The sequence below is a fragment of the Ambystoma mexicanum genome, chromosome 8 (genome assembly GCF_040938575.1).
Source record: "Ambystoma mexicanum isolate Mex_15411 chromosome 8, UKY_AmexF1_1, whole genome shotgun sequence".
In the NCBI taxonomy this organism is placed as follows: domain Eukaryota; kingdom Metazoa; phylum Chordata; class Amphibia; order Caudata; family Ambystomatidae; genus Ambystoma; species Ambystoma mexicanum.
The window spans coordinates 1,606,884,434-1,606,905,029 of record NC_090929.1 but is presented as its reverse complement, the minus strand read 5'-3'; the positions used below and the strand labels follow the sequence as shown (position 1 = coordinate 1,606,905,029).

At 47.5% G+C, this 20,596-nt stretch overlaps 1 protein-coding gene across 4 annotated transcripts in view; it reads right to left on the bottom strand.

The window, feature by feature from the left end:
* Nucleotides 1–20,596, bottom strand: part of LOC138473240 (caspase-7-like) — an 865,808-nt gene that overhangs the window by 360,694 nt on the left and 484,518 nt on the right. Inside the window, exon 1 of one of the 4 annotated variants that reach the window (XM_069611853.1) lies at nucleotides 599–761. The exons of the other annotated variants lie outside the window; for them this stretch is intronic. Coding sequence (XP_069467954.1) covers nucleotides 599–735 — 137 coding nt within the window. The 5' untranslated portion in view covers nucleotides 736–761. Of the gene's footprint in view, nucleotides 1–598; nucleotides 762–20,596 lie in introns of those variants that run through there. 4 annotated transcript variants of the gene reach the window in all.

Below are 20,596 nucleotides of genomic sequence, written 5' to 3'. Positions count from 1 at the left end.
ATAAATGAGTGATCCATTAATTGTAATATGTGTTTATTTGAACAGTACCACTTAAACCCCATTCTCCTCCAACCGCTACTGAAGTGTAGTGCCTAGACAGCCACTTTCAAGAGTTAGTCCTACTTTTATGTTCGTTGCCCTGTCCCGGTTTTTTACTTTCTAAATCTGGTCACCCTATTGGGGGCAGACATCATACTGAAATGGGCCCCCACAAATCTTCAGCCGGCCCAGCCTGTGTAGGTCCGTAGACAGAAGTTGTCTCTCCAGCCAAAGGAGTGTATTGGGCTATTAGCACAGACAGCAACAGAACTATGCTGACAAAGTAAACAAGGCGTTGCCGACACTAATCCTCTGCCCCCCGGGACTTGAAGCACCTGAGAAAGGTAATGCGGCCTTGCTTTTGTGAGAGCGTGTACACTCTTGGGTCCGGGAAAAGGCCCGGGGTTTAACCGTCAGGTTTAATAACTGTTTCCTGGGGCGTTGGTTGTAAGTGCGTGTTGGCCGAGTTCCACGGCTTAGAGAATGTGTAAAGGAAAGAGGGAGTATTGAAGGGGCAGAACGAGCTGGATTGCCGGAAACCACGCTTTTTGGGGCTCACCTGGGCTTGGCTGTGCTGCGAAAGTGGGGGCGTTGCGGGTACTTGGCTGTGCCGCGGAATTGGAGCTGTGACGACGTTTTGGGGCTCACTTGGCTGTGCCCCGGAAGTGGGGGCGGCGAGGGCGACAAGTAGCCCATTTTGACGCAAACAATAATGCCGAACGTCATTAAATAACTCCTCCAAGCCCCACCCTAAAATCTTTTAAATATGTTATGACACATGGAAACCAGTCATTCGACGGTGCTTCAAACCCACGAAGCAGGTTCCACGCCCACTTTTATTTCTAGAAAGAAACAGCACTTGGGTCAAGAAAAAGTCAAATGCATTCCAGTAGGAAACCCCAAGATTTCTCCCTCCCAAACCCAACAGCGGGTATTCTGTGGCAGGTGCCTCTGACATATAAAGTGTGTTCAAACCAGAATGCTTTAACCTGCAACATTATGTGATGTTTGCCTGCCCTCTAGTGGCTATCAAAGAGACTAAACTTATGTCACTGGAAATATCATTTCAATGTTCTTTTGACGGGGAAGTGATACAACATACAAGGAAGTCAGCGTCTGAAGCCTTGTGCTTAAGAGCTATATCCACGTCACGTTCTCTGGATACCCACACACAATTAAATCCGAATACTTTGGAACAACCGCCATTGATATATTGGGAGGGGGCTATTTAGTGGCAGGCGTGAGCAAAGATTCCTACTGATTTTGCATTGCCTCCAGGGGCATTTGATGTGACAGGAAGGTGCAACCAAAAGGTTATTCATTAATTTGAACTGCGCCACGCTAGCGAAACGGACATGTACATCCAGCTTTTTGCAAAACCAGTTTCTATTCCCAAAGAAATGTGTTACATAGAATGGCAGTGAGGACGAGGCGACCGCAAGGAGAGACAGGTAACAGGGACGTGCCCCGGCCTTCACCCCCAGGTAGGGGGATGCAGGCAGAAACCCGCAGAATGGGGCTCCAAGCCCACGAAAAATAAAAGGGGGCGTGATGTCCAGGAAAACGGGCAGCAAGACCGGGAAAATGAAAACAAAGGGAGGGGGTGGGGGAAGACAGGAAGTACCAGCGATATAAGGAGCCTGCGTGGGGAACAACAGCAGCAGTTGGTTGCAGGGAGCTGCAACAAGGAGAGACCCGGATTGTTTTCCTTCCCACCCACCCTACATAGGAAATGCTACGGCGAGGAAAGTACAGAGAGAGTGTGTCACCGCTGCAGTCGCAGGGCGTTGTGCAGTGTGTTGGGGACCAGTGGTGCTGTAAGAACTACTAATGAGCTTGCGAAATCGGGAGGCGTTTTCACTCCTCCTGGGATCGGTGCCCCTCTGAAGTCTAGCGGCAAGGGCACTTGAGGTATCTAAGAGTGCTCAGCTTCCCCCGTCAGAATCTGCACTCCTCCAGCCCAGGAGCAAGGGCAGGTGGAACACAGACAAGGGCAGTTGGGGGAGCTTTGGTCTAGAGCGGAGTTGGTTGGAAACTTGGGGGAAGCAAGAAAGAGATTAGGGAGTCGGCTGGTCGCCGCACCAGCAGAACAATTATGCAATGAGTGTTTTTTGCTGCAAGGACAATCATGCAGGGCTTTGAAATAGATGAGTGATGTGTTGTTGTTATGATAAACCTGCAGCCTTTTTACGCTAACAAGGAAACAACTATCTATATCGGTTTTGTGATAAGTGGAGTACAGCGGTACCAAATGGAGACAGGAATTAAGTTTATGGTGTAATATGTGGACAAGTGCCCAGGTTATTGGGTCCGACATCATAGACTTTATATCCAAACTAAAAAAGTGTGTTTTCTTCAATATACGTTTATTAAACACACACACTTATACACATCTCCCTGCTGTTAATAAATCAGGATGGATGCAGTACCAAGTTGTCCTTGGCAATTTACAGGACATAAATATTTAAATGACCAAACGGTAAGGAAAAGCAGTCAAACAATAAACAAAATGGAGAAGTGGGAGGACAAGTGGTCCTTTGTGGTGCATTCGTGGTGCATTCTAAGTATTTTTGCAGTTACCATCATTTGGAGGCGGAGCTTTGCACCCGTGAGCAGCTACAGACTCTACAAAATACCATTTCCAGCGCGGAGCGCGCGCGGAGAAGTGGGAGGACAAGTGGTCCTTTGTGGTCACTTGTGGACTGCGGAGGACAATATCCTAGAACCTGGGCGTGGACTCGTCAAAGGGATATTTGAAGAGTGGTAAGGCAAATACTGTTTGTTGACACCGAGGCAGCGTCCCGGCTGAGAGAGGGGAGAGGGTATTCCACCCCTCAGATTCCGCCTGAGTCTTCACTACGCACTGTGGGTGGTTACTCTCTCTGACTTTTCAGGGACATCACATAAAGTATTTGTCTACGAGGTATCACTTACGATATTCTAACTGTACATCAAGGTGAGCCCGGTAACTATGGCTAAACCTAAAACAGGGAACACAAGATACAATCTACGTAAAGGCAATGGGGGAAAAGGGGAGAAACAACCTTTAAAGTCAACAATAAAGGCTTCCACAAATGGAGACTGTGTCCCACCAGGAAAAGGAACCATCCCGGCCTTGTTTGGGAATGGGGTACCCAAACCCATTAAAGGGAAGGATTTGGTGGATCCTGAAAAAGAGACTCTCCCCCCCACACAATGGCAGTGGGGTGCTTGACTCCACCAACTACCAAGACATCGACAACAACTCACTGTTGGATCTCTGTATTTCGATTAAAAAATCAATGGCAACTTTAAATGAACAGCCTGCTCATGTTGGGAAAAGCCCAATTATGGTGGAAGCCCAGGTTATGAGACCCGCCCAAGATAATCATCAAAAAATCAGTGTGACTTCTAACTCAAAGCACACGGATAATTCGATCTCTGACTTATCTGGCATCCTTCCTACTCAGTCCATTCCTACATTCTCGATCGAGCCAACATTGGGTCGATTATCGGCATCCCCTGGCCTCTTCATCGACCCAGAAGAGCTGGAGCATACGGATGAGGAGCGTAAGGGGTTGACGGAAGATCCCAATGGTGTGGCAATAAGTGAGCTGCAGGCTTCTATGGCGTCAGTACAATTTGCGCTGAAAATTCTATTAAAGCTGTGTGGGAGGATCCACACAAACACAATGATTCAGCTTAGACTACCAAACCCCTCGGGTTGTTTAGATCTAGCCCCATCAACACCGTCTGTAATAGAAGAAGTTTCAATCCCCTTGGGCCCAAGGGACAAAGCAAATTCTGTAGTGCTTGAGGAAGTCGCTACGGTTGTCCCTTTGACCAAAAAGCAACGCAGACAACAGAAGCGGGAGGCGACTAAAAACGTCGTAGTAGAAATTGCCTCTCCCTTACCAGCCACTATCCCACCGGTGGCGCGTACAAAAAAGAGCAAAAAAAGGGGACGGAAAGCGAAGAAACGTGCCAGAAGAGGGGTGGGATTCCTATCTGGCTGGATTATCCCAGATCCTGAGAGTGCGGCCCAGGATGTTACGGACTCCGCAATGTCGATTAGCATTATTGGAGAATCCACTAAATGCTTGTCACCCGGGTGAAACGAGGAAAGTAAGGGGGAAGAGTTTTTCACATCCCCCCCCATAGATGAATCTGAAGATCAAGAGGATATTCAAGCAAGTAAAATCTGCATAATTAAAAACCTGAACCATAAAAAGAGAGATTTATGGTTGACAAGAACTGAAGTTCTAGCCAAACTCCACTTAATTCCTCAGCTGCGTGTAATACGCTCGGAAGATTTCCTCTTTGTCGAACCATTGGAGGTGCGTAACCCTAACGTCTCGGCCCTTCACTGCTGTGTTCTAGCCTCAGCTCAGCTGATCCGGTCGCACAAGAAATCCCTAAAACTGATTGGTGTGGAGGTGGATGCGAACAAAGACACAGAAGATCCATCCCTCCCCAGCAAGGATTATGTGGTACCTAAAAACAAGGCTGGTATACCCCTCAACCATCCACCGAGAAGGTACAATTAGCTGATATCCAGAAGACTCTGAAATGGCTAGCGGACTCATTGCCCATGGTGTTGCAGCAGCCATGAGATTTTACTATGCTGAGCTGGAACACTCATGGCTACCAGCACCTTCTTTCTGATAAGGGCTCGTTGGCTCTTATAATTGAACACTCAATCATTCTACTGCAAGAAACTTGGCTGACATCTGTCATAGATACAGATGGATACAGGACATATCACACTCTGGCGAAGAAGGGAGAAAGGGGGCGTCCGTTTGGGGGCCTATCCATTGCAGTGAGGAACAAGATCTCGAGCAGACAGATTCCAGTTTTTAACTGCGACTATATTTGTGCTGTGGAAGTGACGCCTAATATAAGATCGCCTAGCGACAGAATGCTATTTGTTAACATTTACAACCCTACAGGAGCAAGGATAAGAGAACTTATTCAAGACATCCTCCATGATCTCCTTGTTGAATGGAGAATGACCAATGAAAAGTTTCTTGTTATTATTGCCGGGGACCTAAATTGCCATATAAATTGTGGTGGAGGCACCGGCAATAATCCCTATCTGTCCAGGAATAGTCTCTGGGACCTCCCGTCCACCGACAAGGAGGGGGAGGGCTGGTTGGGTTTCTTCGGCTGTTGGGACCTAGAGATAATTAATGGTCGGACTAAAAGTGGCAGGCCTGGTAAGACTACTTGGAATAACGGAAGATCGGGGAGTACTCTTGATTACATCTTCACTAGCGGGGAGGTTGCCTCAATTGTGTACGATATGTTGGTAAAAGAATGTGAATGGAGTGACCATGACCCTCTGATCCTGACTATGGGAGTGACTATCCCTAGGGGGGCAGAGGTAAACTTGGGACAACTGACTTGTAATCACTCCTTAAATCGCATCTCTTGGTTGGATAAGAACATAGCTAACGCCTCTAGGGCCACTGCAAGATTGGGCCCAGAAATGATTGACCAACTTAATTGTATGTCACCAATGCAAATTGAAAAATGGATTAGCGATTTTTCGGGTGAGCATGGCGCCCGTAAAGCGCAAACGGTGGAGGGGAAGACCCCGAACGAGGCTAATTATGACAGGGCCATTAGAGATAGAAAGCGGAAATTGAGAAGAGATATACGTTGGACCAGAGACGGCCCGCTATCTAAAATGGCCGCTGCCATAATGACAAGGAAGTTGAAAAAGGAATATCGATGGTGGCTGATATTACATAAGAGAGCGAGAAAGCTGGCTAATTGGCAACATACTGTTAGCACTATATGCAGTAGAAATACCCGAAATATCTGGTCAGTTGTGGGGGAGGCTAAGGGGCCGAAATCATCCAATATGGTCAACCCCATATCCCAAAATGACTGGATTTCTTTTCTGGAAAAACGCAATGGTGAGGCTGATAATAACACCAGTAGCACCGTGAGGAGGAAACCTAGGGCTCCCCTTTTGTGTCCTCCACTAAAGAAATCCAAAGTAGAATTGAAGAACTTAATCCCTCCCGAGCGCCGGGTCCGAATGGTCTCTCAAATGTGGTATTGAAGGAAAATCCCCCTTTCTGGGCATGCTTGTTTAATATACTGTTTAGGAAAATCTTCCAAGAGGGTTGAATACCAACATCTTGGCAGGCAGCAATCCTTATTCCGGTGTTCAAAAAAGGAAATAGAACGGAACCGGAAAACTACCGGCTATTATCCATGCTGGACTGCACTGGAAAGATGTTTGCTGCCCTTATACTCAGCGAACTTGTAAAATGGGTGGCAAGTGTTGGCATTCTGGACAAGTTCCAAAGCGGCTTTAGAGCAGGCTACTCTACCACCCACAATTTGTTCATAATGAATGCACTTAGAACTAAAGCCTTGAAACACCATTATCCGCCAATATATGCACTTTTCATTGATTTCAGGGCTGCTTTTGACTCAGTGAATCGATCCCTTCTGTGGGAGAAGCTAAGGAGATTTGGCTGTCCTGAAACTCTATTGTACTACCTAGAACTTCTTCATACAGATAACACGGTGCAGGTGCGTCTGGATAACTGCGGGACAATGACCAATCCCATACCCCAGACCAGAGGGGTGAAGCAGGGGTGTGTTACAGCCCCTACTTTGTATAACCTATTTGTGTCTGATGCACCAGATTGCCTACAGGGAGTCAATAACTGCCCCCCTAAAATCGGCTCTTGCCATTGCCCCATGCTTGCCTATGCCGACGACCTGGTGATATTAGACCACACCTTTAGTGGACTGGTTAGATCGGCTAAGCAATTATGGACCTACGCTGAGACTAATGAACTTGTAATTAACATCAATAAAACAAATTTGATTTTGTTCTCGGCAGGGAGAGTCGCTAGACCCCGCATGATGATTGGGATGACCAAAATCGACTATACCCTTAGTTATAAATATTTAGGTGTTGAGTTTGATCATAAGGGCAATTACCTCACCTGTATTCAACTGCGGAAAACTAAAGCGGCACAATTGACAGCACTTATCTATAAATTCACGCGAGAACATAGTGGGTTCTCGATATGGGCGGCTCGCCAATTATATATCCAATGCCTAGTTCCGATGGTTACCTATGGTTTAGATCCTCTCTATAATATGAATTTGGGATGGCTACAGCTTATAGAGGGTATCTTTTGGAAGAAAATGTTGGGTCTCTCCCAATGTATACCCATGGCTGTGATCAGACTTGAACTGGGAATCAGCTCTCTCAGGGCCATAGTGCTAAAAAAGCGGATGGAATTCTATATTCGCCTTAAGAATGAACCGACAAACGATCTTCTGAGATGCATTAGTAAGGATATGGAAATAGGCAAATTGGAAAGCTATGAACATCAGCTGATTAAATTATGCGATGAAGTGGGATGGCAACCGGAGTGGGGTTGGGATAATGAATGTCTGTTCAATAAGTTTGGGCAGCGACTCAGGCTCTGGGACTGGCAATGTAACTATGTCCATCTTGAAGGCCTGAAAACCTACAACTTTATCACACATGTTCTATACACCTTTATGAAGCCACAGCCATATTTAAATCTATGCCCGTCGGATGAACTGAGGCGTTTTATCCTACTTCTTCGCATTAATCATTTACCATTATTGGCTTCCAGGGGTCAGGAGAAGGGTCTAGTTAAAATGGATAGGTTCTGTAGAATATGTGATCTCCCTGAGGAACCTGAAACCGCACAACATGTTCTTACATTGTGTACGATGACGATAGTCAGCCGCATTAGACATCTGGGCCGATTTGTTCATAACAAAGAATACATTGGACAAACAGAATTCTGGACACAGTGTGTCAATACCCGCAACCCTAAATTACACGTGGCACTATTTCAGGTCTGGCGGGATGTTAAGGTCTGTATAAAACATAGTCCCAGAGGGTCCCTTGGTTTAATGTAGTAGAGACCGTTTGGTTGCTTATGCTGTATAGATCAATGGCTACAGTCACGATAAGAGTTGTTGTCCGAATACGACGACAATTATGCCTAGGAGGCTGTATGGTTTTTATTTATTAATTTGTTATCCTATGTCATTCATTATTCATTTTCCTCTGTCATTTTATTTATTAACTTCTTTTAGATTTGCACATAGAACATGGTATGTTTAGTGGATTTTAAGATTTTAAGATGATCTTCTTCTTCTTTGTATATTTATTTTCCGTTCATTTGTATGGTTATTATGTGTAAAGTTTGTACTTGTGTACTAGACTATATCACATTAATAATAATAAATAAATAAATAAACAAAATGGCGCTGCCCTGAGAAACTAGCAATGGCAGAAAGAATCTTCCTAACAGAAAGGTCACAACCTCCCAGAGGGAGGCAGGATCACAGTGGGCCTTTGGCTGCCACTGAGATGGCTCGCTTTTGATTGATACGTTTGCAAATTGATCAAGAAAGAGCTCAGACACTGTAGAAGGACAGGAGAGGATGAGCCTTGCAAGAAGTCGGCAGGTGAGATGCAGCAGGAAGCCAAAGAGGCCACTGGACGAATCAGGTCTGTGAGAGAAAAGGAGCGAAATAACCAAAATAACTCTGAGGCCGTATATGTGCTTGACTGGTCTCTAACAATAGGCTTCAAAGACTCAGGTGGGAAATTAATAGTTTGGCATTTCACAGATAACAGACAATGCTTTAGATATACACGTGGCAGCACCAGAGGAGGTTGGAGTTTGAGAGCAGAGTTGTTGCCCAACTTCACAGAGCTGGAGCCCTGGACATCAGAAACTGTACCCGTACCAATGGAGAAAGTTCCGACCGCAACAGGAAGCTCACACTACCGAGACTTTGCATCACTACCAGAGCACTGCTGGGGGTAATTAGTACTGCCAATGTACTGCTAGAGAAAGGTCACACAGCTGGGACACTACATTATTACCGGCGCACTGTTGGTGATAATCAGGGCTGCCAATGTATTGCTGCAGTATGCTTGCACTGCTGTGGCCCTGTAGCACTAACAGGGCACTGCTGAATTAATCTCAGACTACTGAGACTCTATGTGACTAAGAGAACACTGATGGGTACTGCTAGGGAACGCTTGCACTGCTGTGGCCCTACAGCGCTGAAAGGGCACTGCTGAATGAACCTCAGACTACTGAGACTCTATGTGACTACAAGAACCCTGATGGGTACTGCTAGGGAAAGCTTGCACTGCTGTGGCCCTGTAGCACTGACAGGGCACTGCTGAATGAACCTCAGACTACTGAGACTCTATGTGACTAAGAGAACACCTGATGGGTACTGCTAGGGAAAGGTCACACTGCTGTGGCCCTGTAGCACTGACAGGGCACTGCTGAATGAACCTCAGACTACTGAGACTCTATGTGACTACGAGAACCCTGATGGGTACTGCAAGGGAAAGCTTGCACTGCTGGGGTCCAGTAGCACTGGCAGGGCCTTGCTTTGACTATCAGAACACTAACGGGTACTGCTAGAGAAAGCTTACACTGCTGGGGTCCAGTAGCACCGGCAGGGCCTTGCTTTGGCTATCAGAACACTAATGGGTACTGCTAGGGAAAGCTTACACTGCTGTGGTCCAGTAGCACTGACAGGGCCTTGCTCTGACTATCAGACCACTAATGGGTACTGCTAGGGAAAGCGTACACTGCTGTGGTCCAGTAGCACTGACAGGGCCTTGCTGCATGAGGCTCAGACTACTGGCACTCCACGTGACTACCAGAACACTAATGGGTACTGCTAGGGAACGCTTACACTGCTGGGGTCCAGTAGCACTGACAGGGCCTTGCTTTGACTAGCAGAACACTAATGGGTGCTGCTAGGGAACGCTTACACTGCTGCGGTCCAGTAGCACTGACAGGGCCTTGCTGCATGAGGCTCAGACTACTGGCACTCCACGTGACTACCAGAACACTAATGGGTAGTGCTAGGGAAAGCTTACACTGCTGTGGTCCAGTAGCACTGACAGGGCCTTGCTTTGACTACCAGAACACTAATGGGTGCTGCTAGGGAACGCTTACACTGCTGCGGTCCAGTAGCACTGACAGGGCCTTGCTGCATGAGGCTCAGACTACTGGCACTCCACGTGACTACCAGAACACTAATGGGTACTGCTAGGGAAAGCTTACACTGCTGTGGTCCAGTAGCACTGACAGGGCCTTGCTTTGATGGGTGCTGCTAGGGAAAGCTTACACTGCTGTAGTCCAGTAGCACTGACAGGACCTTGCTTTGACTGTCAGAACACTAATGGGTGCTAGTAGGGAAAGCTTACACTGCTGTAGTCCAGTAGCACTGACAGGGCCTTGCTTTGACTGTCAGAACACTAATGGGTGCTGCTAGGGAAAGCTTACACTTCTGTAGTCCAGTAGCACTGACAGGGCCTTGCTTTGACTGTCAGAACACTAATGGGTGCTGCTAGGGAAAGCTTACACTGCTGTGGTCCAGTAGCACTGACAGGGCCTTGCTTTGACTGTCAGAACACTAATGGGTGCTGCTAGGGAAAGCTTACACTGCTGTAGTCCAGTAGCACTGACAGGACCTTGCTCCAGTGTCATTACATTGGGTACGAGTGGGTAATAGAAAACTGGCTATTCACAGCCCTATGAAGTAGCAAGCACTATGAAATAAAATGTTATTGTTGTTATAATTAGTATATACCTGGTGTCCTGTAGGAAATTAGTTTACAAGTATCCTATGATTTTCCCATTCAAATGTCCTATTATAAACCTATTTGTTTTTCTGCGAGAAACCCATTGGGCGAATTTGAACAAATTCATTCATTCATGCATAACTCTGCCCTATGATCCTTGGCCCACACTGCCAAGGACAATTACCATACTAAAGCAGGCAGGCGCCACCAGGTGGTAAAAGGAATGAAGATGTAATGGGATGGCAGCTTTCCCCTTATTTTGGGTCGGGGAGAGATGTTATCCCAGAGCCTGCCCTGGGATGACTCAATCGTGGATGGTCGAGGCACACCTCAAGCGCAAACCCACCAAGAACGAGCCTGTCTTTCTTAACAAGGTGATCCTGGCCCACAGACACAATTCTGCCTTACGCCAATGGATGTGGAAGGTCTCTCCCCAACATGTTCATCCAACACAAAGTCCCAAGGCTTTCACGAAAACCTGCACCCCACAGACATTAGCAAGAAAGCCCAGTTCATCTGGCATCAGATAAGTCCTCCAAGAGAAGTCAAGACCTACCTCCCCTGCTGGACAGCGATACAGGGCATGGTGCGCGCTGCTGCTCGCATAGAGTAGACTGAGGTCATGCTCTCCTCATAGATCTCGTAGAGCTGGTCTTTACCCACTGAAGGCAGCTTTCCATACCGTCCCCCTTCAGTTCAAGGGCCCTGGTCATGCAATACCATTACCCACCACCCAATGATCTGCACTAGATCCGATGTAAAACTCAGTGGATCATACACAAGGACCTCATCAACGAAAAACAAATGAACTTTTAGAGAAAGTGGCCCTTTCAAGTGGATTCTACATGATTATATTTATTTATTTATTCATTTACTTATTTGAGCATTAGCTAAAGAAATGACAAGACCTGAGATGAAGAAATGCAGGAAAGTGAAGACCCAGAGACATGCCTTCTCCACCTGCACCATCAGGCTATGGAACAATGCCCTGTTGCGTCTTAGACTGAGACGCTCTACAGAAAGTTCGGAAAGCAACAAAACGCTCCCTTATTTCAAGGTACTCCTCCTCCCAATCCATGAGTCCTCAAGCCTTCGTTTTGCTCCATATATCAACTGCTTTCCTCCATGTGCTGCCCCACTCCCCTTTCCCCACTAGCGTGAAGTCTGTATGTGCTCAGCTATCCTAAACCTCTCAGAGTAACTGTGTGAATATGTTCACGCATCCCTCAAACCCCAGTGTCACTGTAAAACCACATGTGTATTATTGCAAACAACTGCTCATGCGCTGTGCCCTCTGCAAAGTGATAGGATGCTTTTTAAAGTTTGATTTGCACTAATAAAGAAAAATATGCATACAACTGTGTTCCCTCTCCCATGCTGCAGCTAAACCATTTATCACCTTTATAAAAAAGAAAACACAAGCTCCACTTTGAGCCTTCAGCTGTCCCCCATCACACAGGAGACATGGCACATTGGTTCCTGTGTGACAGTAAACACCGCAGTGGCACTGAGGCATGCCCCCCCGAAAGAGCACTAACTAAGCTGATATGCTTCATACGGGTCTCATTACAATTACGCTGGCGCGGGAAAAATCGGCACAGTGGGGAAAAGTGGCAGTAATGCAGTGGTAACCAGAGCACTACCGTACCGCCGGACTAGACTATTGGCGGTGAGCTGGGGGAAACACCTCCAGCAGAAGTAGAGGTAGAACTAGAGGTAGTTCGGCTGCCATACCGTCAAAAATTGGCAAATTTACCGCCGGCGGAAATACTGCTCAAATCCCTATGGAGTCCTATGGACTCCACAAATGGGGACTAACACCCCCATACCACCACTTGTAAACTGGCAGTAACTCCGCCGGACAAAGTGGCAGTAACGGTAATTCCGTTCGGCACTAATCTCATGGATTTACCACCGGAATACGACCAAACTTGTAATGAGGCACACAGTCCCTAGTCAAGCATCATTAATGTCCCTCCAAGGACCATGCAGGACACAATGGCGCCTGGTTTTCTGTTTAGCAGTAAACAATGCACTGGCACTGAGGGGAGCACTCCCCAAGGACCACTAACTCGTCACAAGTAGGTATGGTTCATAGTCTCGGCCCCGTCATTACACTGTACTGCAATTGGTGGATTCACCTTCAAGGAACTTGAACACATGAAGAAGTGGCACAGATCCTCCTATCTGTCAGCATGCAACATTGGAATCCAAGGATATTTTATTTATTTATTTATTGAGTATTTATAATGCGCCTATACAGCAAAATGGTGTTTCAAGGCGCATCAAGACAAGGAAGGGGGGGGGTTACAGGGAATGAAAAAAACAATACAATGATTCTCCTACTAGGTTGTGACACAATTCAGAGAGTGCAAGTGCAGAACAGAATTGGAGGGGGAGGAGGAGAAGTGCAGGCAAGGGAGGAAGGGTAATGCTCAGGCGGGAGGGTGGAGAAGGTTAAATTAAGTGCAGGTGAACATGTTCACTTGCCTTTTTGAGGACAGAGTGCGCAGGTGAGTGCTTGGGGAGTAGCCGGAAGGAACCAGTGGCAAAGAGGTGATAGCAGAATCATCCAAGACTGGAGCAAGGGAGGCAAAGTTGGCCTTGGTAGTTCAGGAGGAGCAGGGGAGCACCAGTTTGGATGAGACTTTCAAAGTGAGGAGTTGTCTAGAGACCTCATCAGGTGAAATGGGAGAGAAAGAGGAGACTAAGAGGGAAGAGGAGAGGGGGCAAAGGGAGGCCTGAGAGCAGGTGAGGGAGAAGCACGATACCCTGCCAAGGCAGAGTAACCCAGAGAGACATGGCCCAGAGTCAGTCTCCGGTCTGATAATACACAACATTGGCAACTGAGGATGCAATGCACAAGAACCGCCTACACGCCACAGAGATGAGAACTCCCCTCTAGAAACACACACCACTGGCACCCCTGGATGCAAAGGGAAAGACACTTGGATCCCCATAAAGCTAACGATGCATAAGTGAAATGAAGGCAAACAAATTAACATCAGCATTTTACATTTCACTGGTCTATTTACGATGACAACATGTGCTTTGGTCTATGCCTGCAAAAGATATGAATACAAAAATCAAAAGCACCCCAGACTAGTGCCTCCTGTGGTCAAAGGGTAGAAGTGCAGCACCCCCTAGGTGCATGTCCAGGATGAAGGTACCAGGTAGGCTGCGTCCTCCCACAGCCTTGAATCTGCACCTCATTTCCATGTTTGTCAATAGCGCTACACTGTGGGCCCCTGGCCCTTGATCTGGTGACATTGTACCTCAAGAAGTTTGAAAGGACTGAGGCAATACTGCATACAGTAGTCTTGCAATTGTCGTTACATATATGTATAGCAATGTTTGTTGTCGCCCTTTGACACAGAACTCCCTACAATCTTTTTGTTTTGTATCCTGTTGACGTCCTTTTAATGACGACTGATCACTTCTGCTTATTTTACAGGTTCTGCACGCGGGGTCCAATGGCCTGCCAGCCAGCCAGCATGCACCCTGTCCTGGGGCTGCCCCAATCTGGCACAGTGCAAAGACCAATGTCTTGCAGCGTGTTGCTGACCACTGACCCTGGTGCATTAAGGGCGTCTGCTGCAGTGCAATGAATGGGCAAGTAGAGGCATGCTCGGTCTGCACCTTTCATTGAGGCACCGAAGAGCACCGACATTTCCCAGCAGCAGTCCTTTGAGTGGGTGGGAGAGTAGCTGCACTTCTCGGGGGTAAGAACCTGCTCTGGGATTCTTACCACACACATATCTATATTTACTATTCATTTTGCCTTTTATTTAAAACAAGGACCCCCAGTTCTCAATACCGGGCTAAAGAACTGTATGCCTCTCTACCCGCCAAAACAAAGTGAGGAGTAAGCCACCACAAAGCAGAGGCGGACAACAGCAATCAAACACAACTGACGGGCCCCTGAGAGACCCGGAAGCCACAGGAGCCAGGTCACCCTTAGCGTGGGGAACAACACCAACAGAAAGGCCCGGGGGGGGGGGGGGGCAGCAAAAAGGGAAGCAAACCTCTACTAACTGTACAATATTATTGGACACTCATTGTAAACAGTGGCATCCCAGCGCACATCGCTTCACCCTCCACACGCGAGGCGTACACGATGGAACCATTGTACGCCACCAACTAAAACGCTGCGCTGACAGAAGTGTCACTGCATACCTGTGAGAAGTAAAGGCCACACGGTAGGCCTGCGAAACCATAAAACCATATCCCTATCTCCTGGAATCACACTGGGGCCATCTGAGACCGGGGGCTCTTTTGTGAAACAACGGACAGATAAAGGTTATTGTGCAAAAAGGAAAGGAATCAACACACCCCCAAAAAAGGGCCACCTGGCGAGGGTGCAGATACCAGGCACTAACCTCCACGATATAATAGCCGAGTACTCAAGCCAAACCCAAAAGAACATTGGCAAAGATACCAACATATACTCCACACTGGGGATAAAGCTTGCCGACAGTGGTCAGAGTAACTCAGATGCCGGGCGTCAAATCCAAAACGGGCACGACCAGAGCAAAAACCCCAGTGAGACCCCGGGAAGGGCAAATTGAAAAGTGCTGGAGGCAGAGGCGTCAAACGCATGCAGAATCACCATCCCCTCCACCGGAGCCGACTCCTGCAATAAAGGACCCCACAACTAGCATAATGGCAACAGACAAAGATGAACTCGTAAACTGCTTGAAAGGAATGGAGGCCAGAATGACCAAAGCTTTCCAGAGTCAAATGGAACAATTAAGGGAGGACTTGAAATCATCCCTCCAGGAGGTCAATAAAGAAATGGCAGAGATGGGTGAAAGAGTGGACATAGTCGAAAGGGGCCTCTCGAATGTCACGGAAGAAACAAACCAAAATAGCCTGCTACTGGACCAGTTGGCGACTGCAACAAACAACTTAGAACTCCAGGCGGAGGATTTGGAAAATCGTTCAAGGAGATCCAATATTAGGGTTAAGGGCCTGGCAGAATCGGTACAGGACAAGGATCTGAAAGATACCATGCAACTCTGCTTCAGCAGCCTGCTAGCAGATGTCCAACCGGAGACGATCGGCTTCGACAGGATACACCGCGTGGGCCCAATACGCAATGAACCAGGGTCGAGACCCAGAGATGTCTTGATAGCAATGACATCGCATGGTCTGAAAGAGGAGGTGCTACGATTGGCAAGAACAAACAGAGACCTTATGATTAATGGGTCCAGCATACAGTTGTACCAGGACCTAGCCCTGATTACTCTCCACAAAAGAAGGCTAATGCAACCTGTTACGAAGGCCCTTCAAACACAGCAAATCCGTTATAAATGGACGTACCCGCTTGGCATATCGTTTACTTGGGAAGGAAAACAGAGGAGAATCGGGAATTGCGCAGAGGGCCTGGCGTTGCTGCACCTGGAGGATGAGGAGCCAGAGGCATCTGTGCGCCCACGCCCAAACACAAACGGCCCATCTAGCAAACCATGGGAATGGTCAACGGAGCGAAAGCAAAGACGAGGGAGGAGAGGAAGACCCGGAAGCTCACAGCCGGCTCATGACAGGGAACGGAGAGGCCCAAAAGATCCAGACTCGGCCCATCACACAGACAACGAGTAAAGTGTTAACCAAATTTGAGAAAACAGCACGGCTGAATGAAACTACCTGCATGGAGGTAGGAGGTCATAACTCTTGGAAACAGGGTCAGGTAATAACATTCCTGACTATTGTGAACTGGGGAAGGGTCGGAGGCCCTAAACCCGCGGTGACCAGCGGGGGGCCCCTTGGGAGCCCAGGCCTCATGCACCCCCAGGATTGGGACGGGGGAAGGGGGTGGGTAAGGGAGGGAACTGGAACGAAAGACAGGAAAGCAGGGAACCAAAAGTCCGGGAAGGAAAAGGAGCCAGCTCCACGAGTGTATGCAACGGAAGCAAGAACAGGCAGAGTAAGCTATAGCGAACGAGAACATAGGGACCCACAGGCAGACAATCTCCACCTAGGGAGTAATGGAAGAAGTGAACATTGTCTCGATTAATGTTCAGGGGTTAAACTCCCCCGCTAAAAGGCGTTCGATTTTAGATAGATTGGAAGCCATGCAATCAAAGATAGCGATCCTACAGGAGACGCATCTGCTCCAGAAAGATGAAAAAAGGATGCGGAGCAGAACATACCCTCTTCAGTTTTTCACCTCAAGCCAAACAAAAACAAAAGGGGTGGCAATTCTATGTAGCAGAGACTTAGACTTTCGCAAACAACAAATACTGAAGGATCAGGAAGGTAGATACCTGGGGGTGAAGGGTACTGTTAATGGTCAATTGTATACAATACTAGCACTCTACGCCCCCAATGAAAAACAGGACCAGTACATCCCTAAATTACTCCAGAAGGTGGGAGGATGGTGCAAAGGCCGAGTGATAATAGGAGGGGATTTTAATTGTGTAATGGACCCACAATTGGACAAAACACTCCCCCCAACCACAGCAGATCAGCGAAACAGACAGGCCCTTGGAAAGCTTTTCAGAGATTTGGATGTGATAGAAACGTGGTGATTTTTCCACCCGGACACCCGAGAATACACACACTACTCAGCAGTGCACAGGGGTTACTCTAGAATAGACATGATCCTGGTGTTGATCCCCTATGTCAAAAAAATAGAAATCGGAGTCCAATACCTCTCTGACCATGCCCCAGTCGTGACCTGCATAGAACTGCAAAGGACAATACATAGACCCCGACCACAATGGAGGCTAAATGAAACAATCCTAAGGGATATTGCCCTTAGGGCACATGTGGAAGAAGCCACAGGGAACTATTTCCTGGAAAATGACAATGGAGAGGTGGACTGGAGGGTGGTGTGGGATGCAGGGAAAGCAGTAATTAGGGGGGAATTCATAGCGCAAGCAAGCAATACTATAGGGAGCAAGCCCTTATAACACGCAAATTAGAAGAAGAGGTTAGAAACGCTGAAAAGCTCCATAAGACCCATCAGACGCCCAGAGCCTGGCGAGACCTTAAAAAGGCTAGAGCCAAACTAGAAAACCATACCCCATATAGAACGGCGCAAATACTGCTAAACACGAAACAATCATATTACATAGACGGGGGGAAAGCGAGCAAATTCTTGGCAGCTAAACTACGCAAACATAAGGCGCGAAATTATATCACCAGGCTAAGAAATAGAAGAGGGGAACTGCAGATGGGAGAAGAGGATAAACTATCAACGATGATCCACTTTCATAAAAAACTGCTGATTAGCGAAAACCTGAATGCAGCAGAACAGGAGTCATATTTGTCAGCCGTAAAACTGCCACAGATATCGGAACAACAAAAAGGAAAATTGGGGGAACCCATCACAATACAGGAAGTGTGTGATGCGATAGAATCACTACCCAGGGGAAAGGCACCAGGCCCCGACGGACTAGGGAATGGGTTTTACAAAATATTCCAGACACAATTGGCAACTCCCCTCACTCGCCTTTTCAATCTAATCAGGGATAGGGGAGCAGTTTCAAAGGATATGGGACACTCGATCACGATATTACCCCTAAAACCTGGGAGAGACCCAGTAGAATGCACCAGTTACCACCCCATAGCTCTCCGCAACACAGATGCAAAACTGTATGCGAAAATACTGGCAAATCGATTGGAAGCAGTACTGCCCGAGATAATACACGCAGACCAGGCAGGCTTCGTAAGGGGGAGACATACTCAGGATAATGTCCGGCGTGTAATTGACATAATAGACTTGGGGGCCAAAAATTCTCGATCGCCGCATTAGATGCCACACGAGCATTCGACAGCATAGATTGGATATACTTAAAACTGATATTGGAGGGTTTTGGCTGTGGACTGATATTCACCAAAATGGTTCTGGCAAATTACCAGCACCCATCTACACAACTAATGGTGAATGGCTACACCTCAGAAAGAATCAATATCCGGAGGAGTACCCGGCAGGGGTGCCCTCTATCCCCGCTCATATTTGCCATGGCAATGGAACCATTTGCCTGCAGAATTAGGGAAGACCCGGGAATTAGAGGGGTGCGCACCGGGGAGATTCAAAACAAGATAGCCCTCTACGCAGATGATATCATGCTCTATATGGCAGACTCAAGACACACATTACCCAGAATAATCAGAGAACTGCAGAAGTTCGAAAAGACATCACGGTTCACAATAAATTATTCAAAATCCAAAGCGCTGAATATAACCGAAGATAGTGGGGACGTAGCTTTCCTGAAGGAACATTATCCCCTGAAATAGGAAAAACAGTCCCTCGAATACCTAAGAATCCATATCACTAGAACCGTCAAGAATCTGCTCAAGGCAAACATTACACCCCTATGGAAGCGCCTGCAGGAAGACCTGCAGAGATGGGATGCCCAGGAATTATCCTGGTTTGCAAGAATAGCGGCGATAAAGATGACCCTGCTACCCAAAGTACTGTATGTAGTAAGCTCAACCCCAGTGGTCATCCCCCCAAAACAGATCCTCAAACACCAAAAGGCGGTGTTTAAATTCATCTGGGGAAATAAGAAGCCGAGGATCCAAAAAAGGATCCTTATGCGGCCCACACTACTTGGGGGGCTGGGAGTCCCGGATATGGGGAGATACGTGTTAGCAGCCCAATTAGCACCAGCATTGAAATGGGCGGGTAAAGACCCTCTTCCAGGCTGGGGGAAAATAGAACAGACTGCGACAGATATCCCTTTGGGTAAGCTACCATTCCTAAAAACAAAAGCAAGAGATACGGGAGGTATCCTATTAGCAGCCACTAAAACGACCCTACACAGCTGGGATAAGGCTATCCGTAACAGGGGGGTCAAATTAGGTCTGGGCCCACTATCCCCTATCAGGCATAATCCAGATTTCTCACCTGGCCTTAACAAAAGATTCTGGGAAGGCTGGAACGAAGCAGACACATTGTCCCTACAAGATATGTATCAGGACGACGCCCCACTCACCTTCGAAGGATGTAAACATAGATTCGGCCTCGTCGAAAACCACAGATTTAAATATATTCAATTACGCCACTGGATCTCACACCCAGAGGTTAAAAGAGCAGGGTTACGACCCCCAGTGGGCCTAGAACTAACAATCGGGAGGGGACACATGAAAAAGGGATCACTAGATTATACAAGCTACTGGATAAGGCGCAAACAGACGACCCCCTACTGTACATGAAAGATTGGGAGCGGGACACAGGAGAGTCGATTACGCAGGAAGAATGGAGTCAAATCTGGAGGAGGGCGCACAAATTATCCAAATCCACGGCAATCAAAAAAATCGGCATACAAACTATGCTACCGCTGGTATTTACCCCCAAGTAGAATACACAGAATGATCCCCACGTACCCCCCAGAATGCTGGCGTCAGTGTGGAGAAAGAGGAGAGTTGTTCCATATGTGGTGGTCGTGCCCAAGGATAAAAATATACTGGAAAGAAATACTGAGCCTGATCAGGGACATAACGGGCGCAGACCTACCATGGTCCCCGAAAGTAATTCTGCTGGGGGCAGTGGCAGAAGGGAACTATGCAGCCTCAGGGAACAGAGCAGCCCTCAGAACCCACCTTCTGGCTGCAGCAAGGATGACAGTGGTCCAACGATGGAAGACAGTGGAGGGCCCTACAACTCCATCGTGGTGGGTGAAAGTGTGGGGAGTTATGGCAATGGAAAACATTTGCGCCACAAAATCAGGGTCATATCTGAAATTCTTAGCCATATGGGACCCACTCCAGGACTATGTGGGGGAGCGGGAGAACCAATACTTTAAACCCCAGGCTCTTAGAAACATCCATATCAAATAAAGGCAGCAGAAGATATGGCGAGGGGCTACCTCTTGGAGCTGTTCTGGTTACAACCATGGTTTTGATTGGTTCAATTAATAAAAGGAAGGGGGGGTGGGAGGAGAGGGGGGGAGGGGTGGGGAAAAGTATGGAGACAATACTAGACTCTACAAG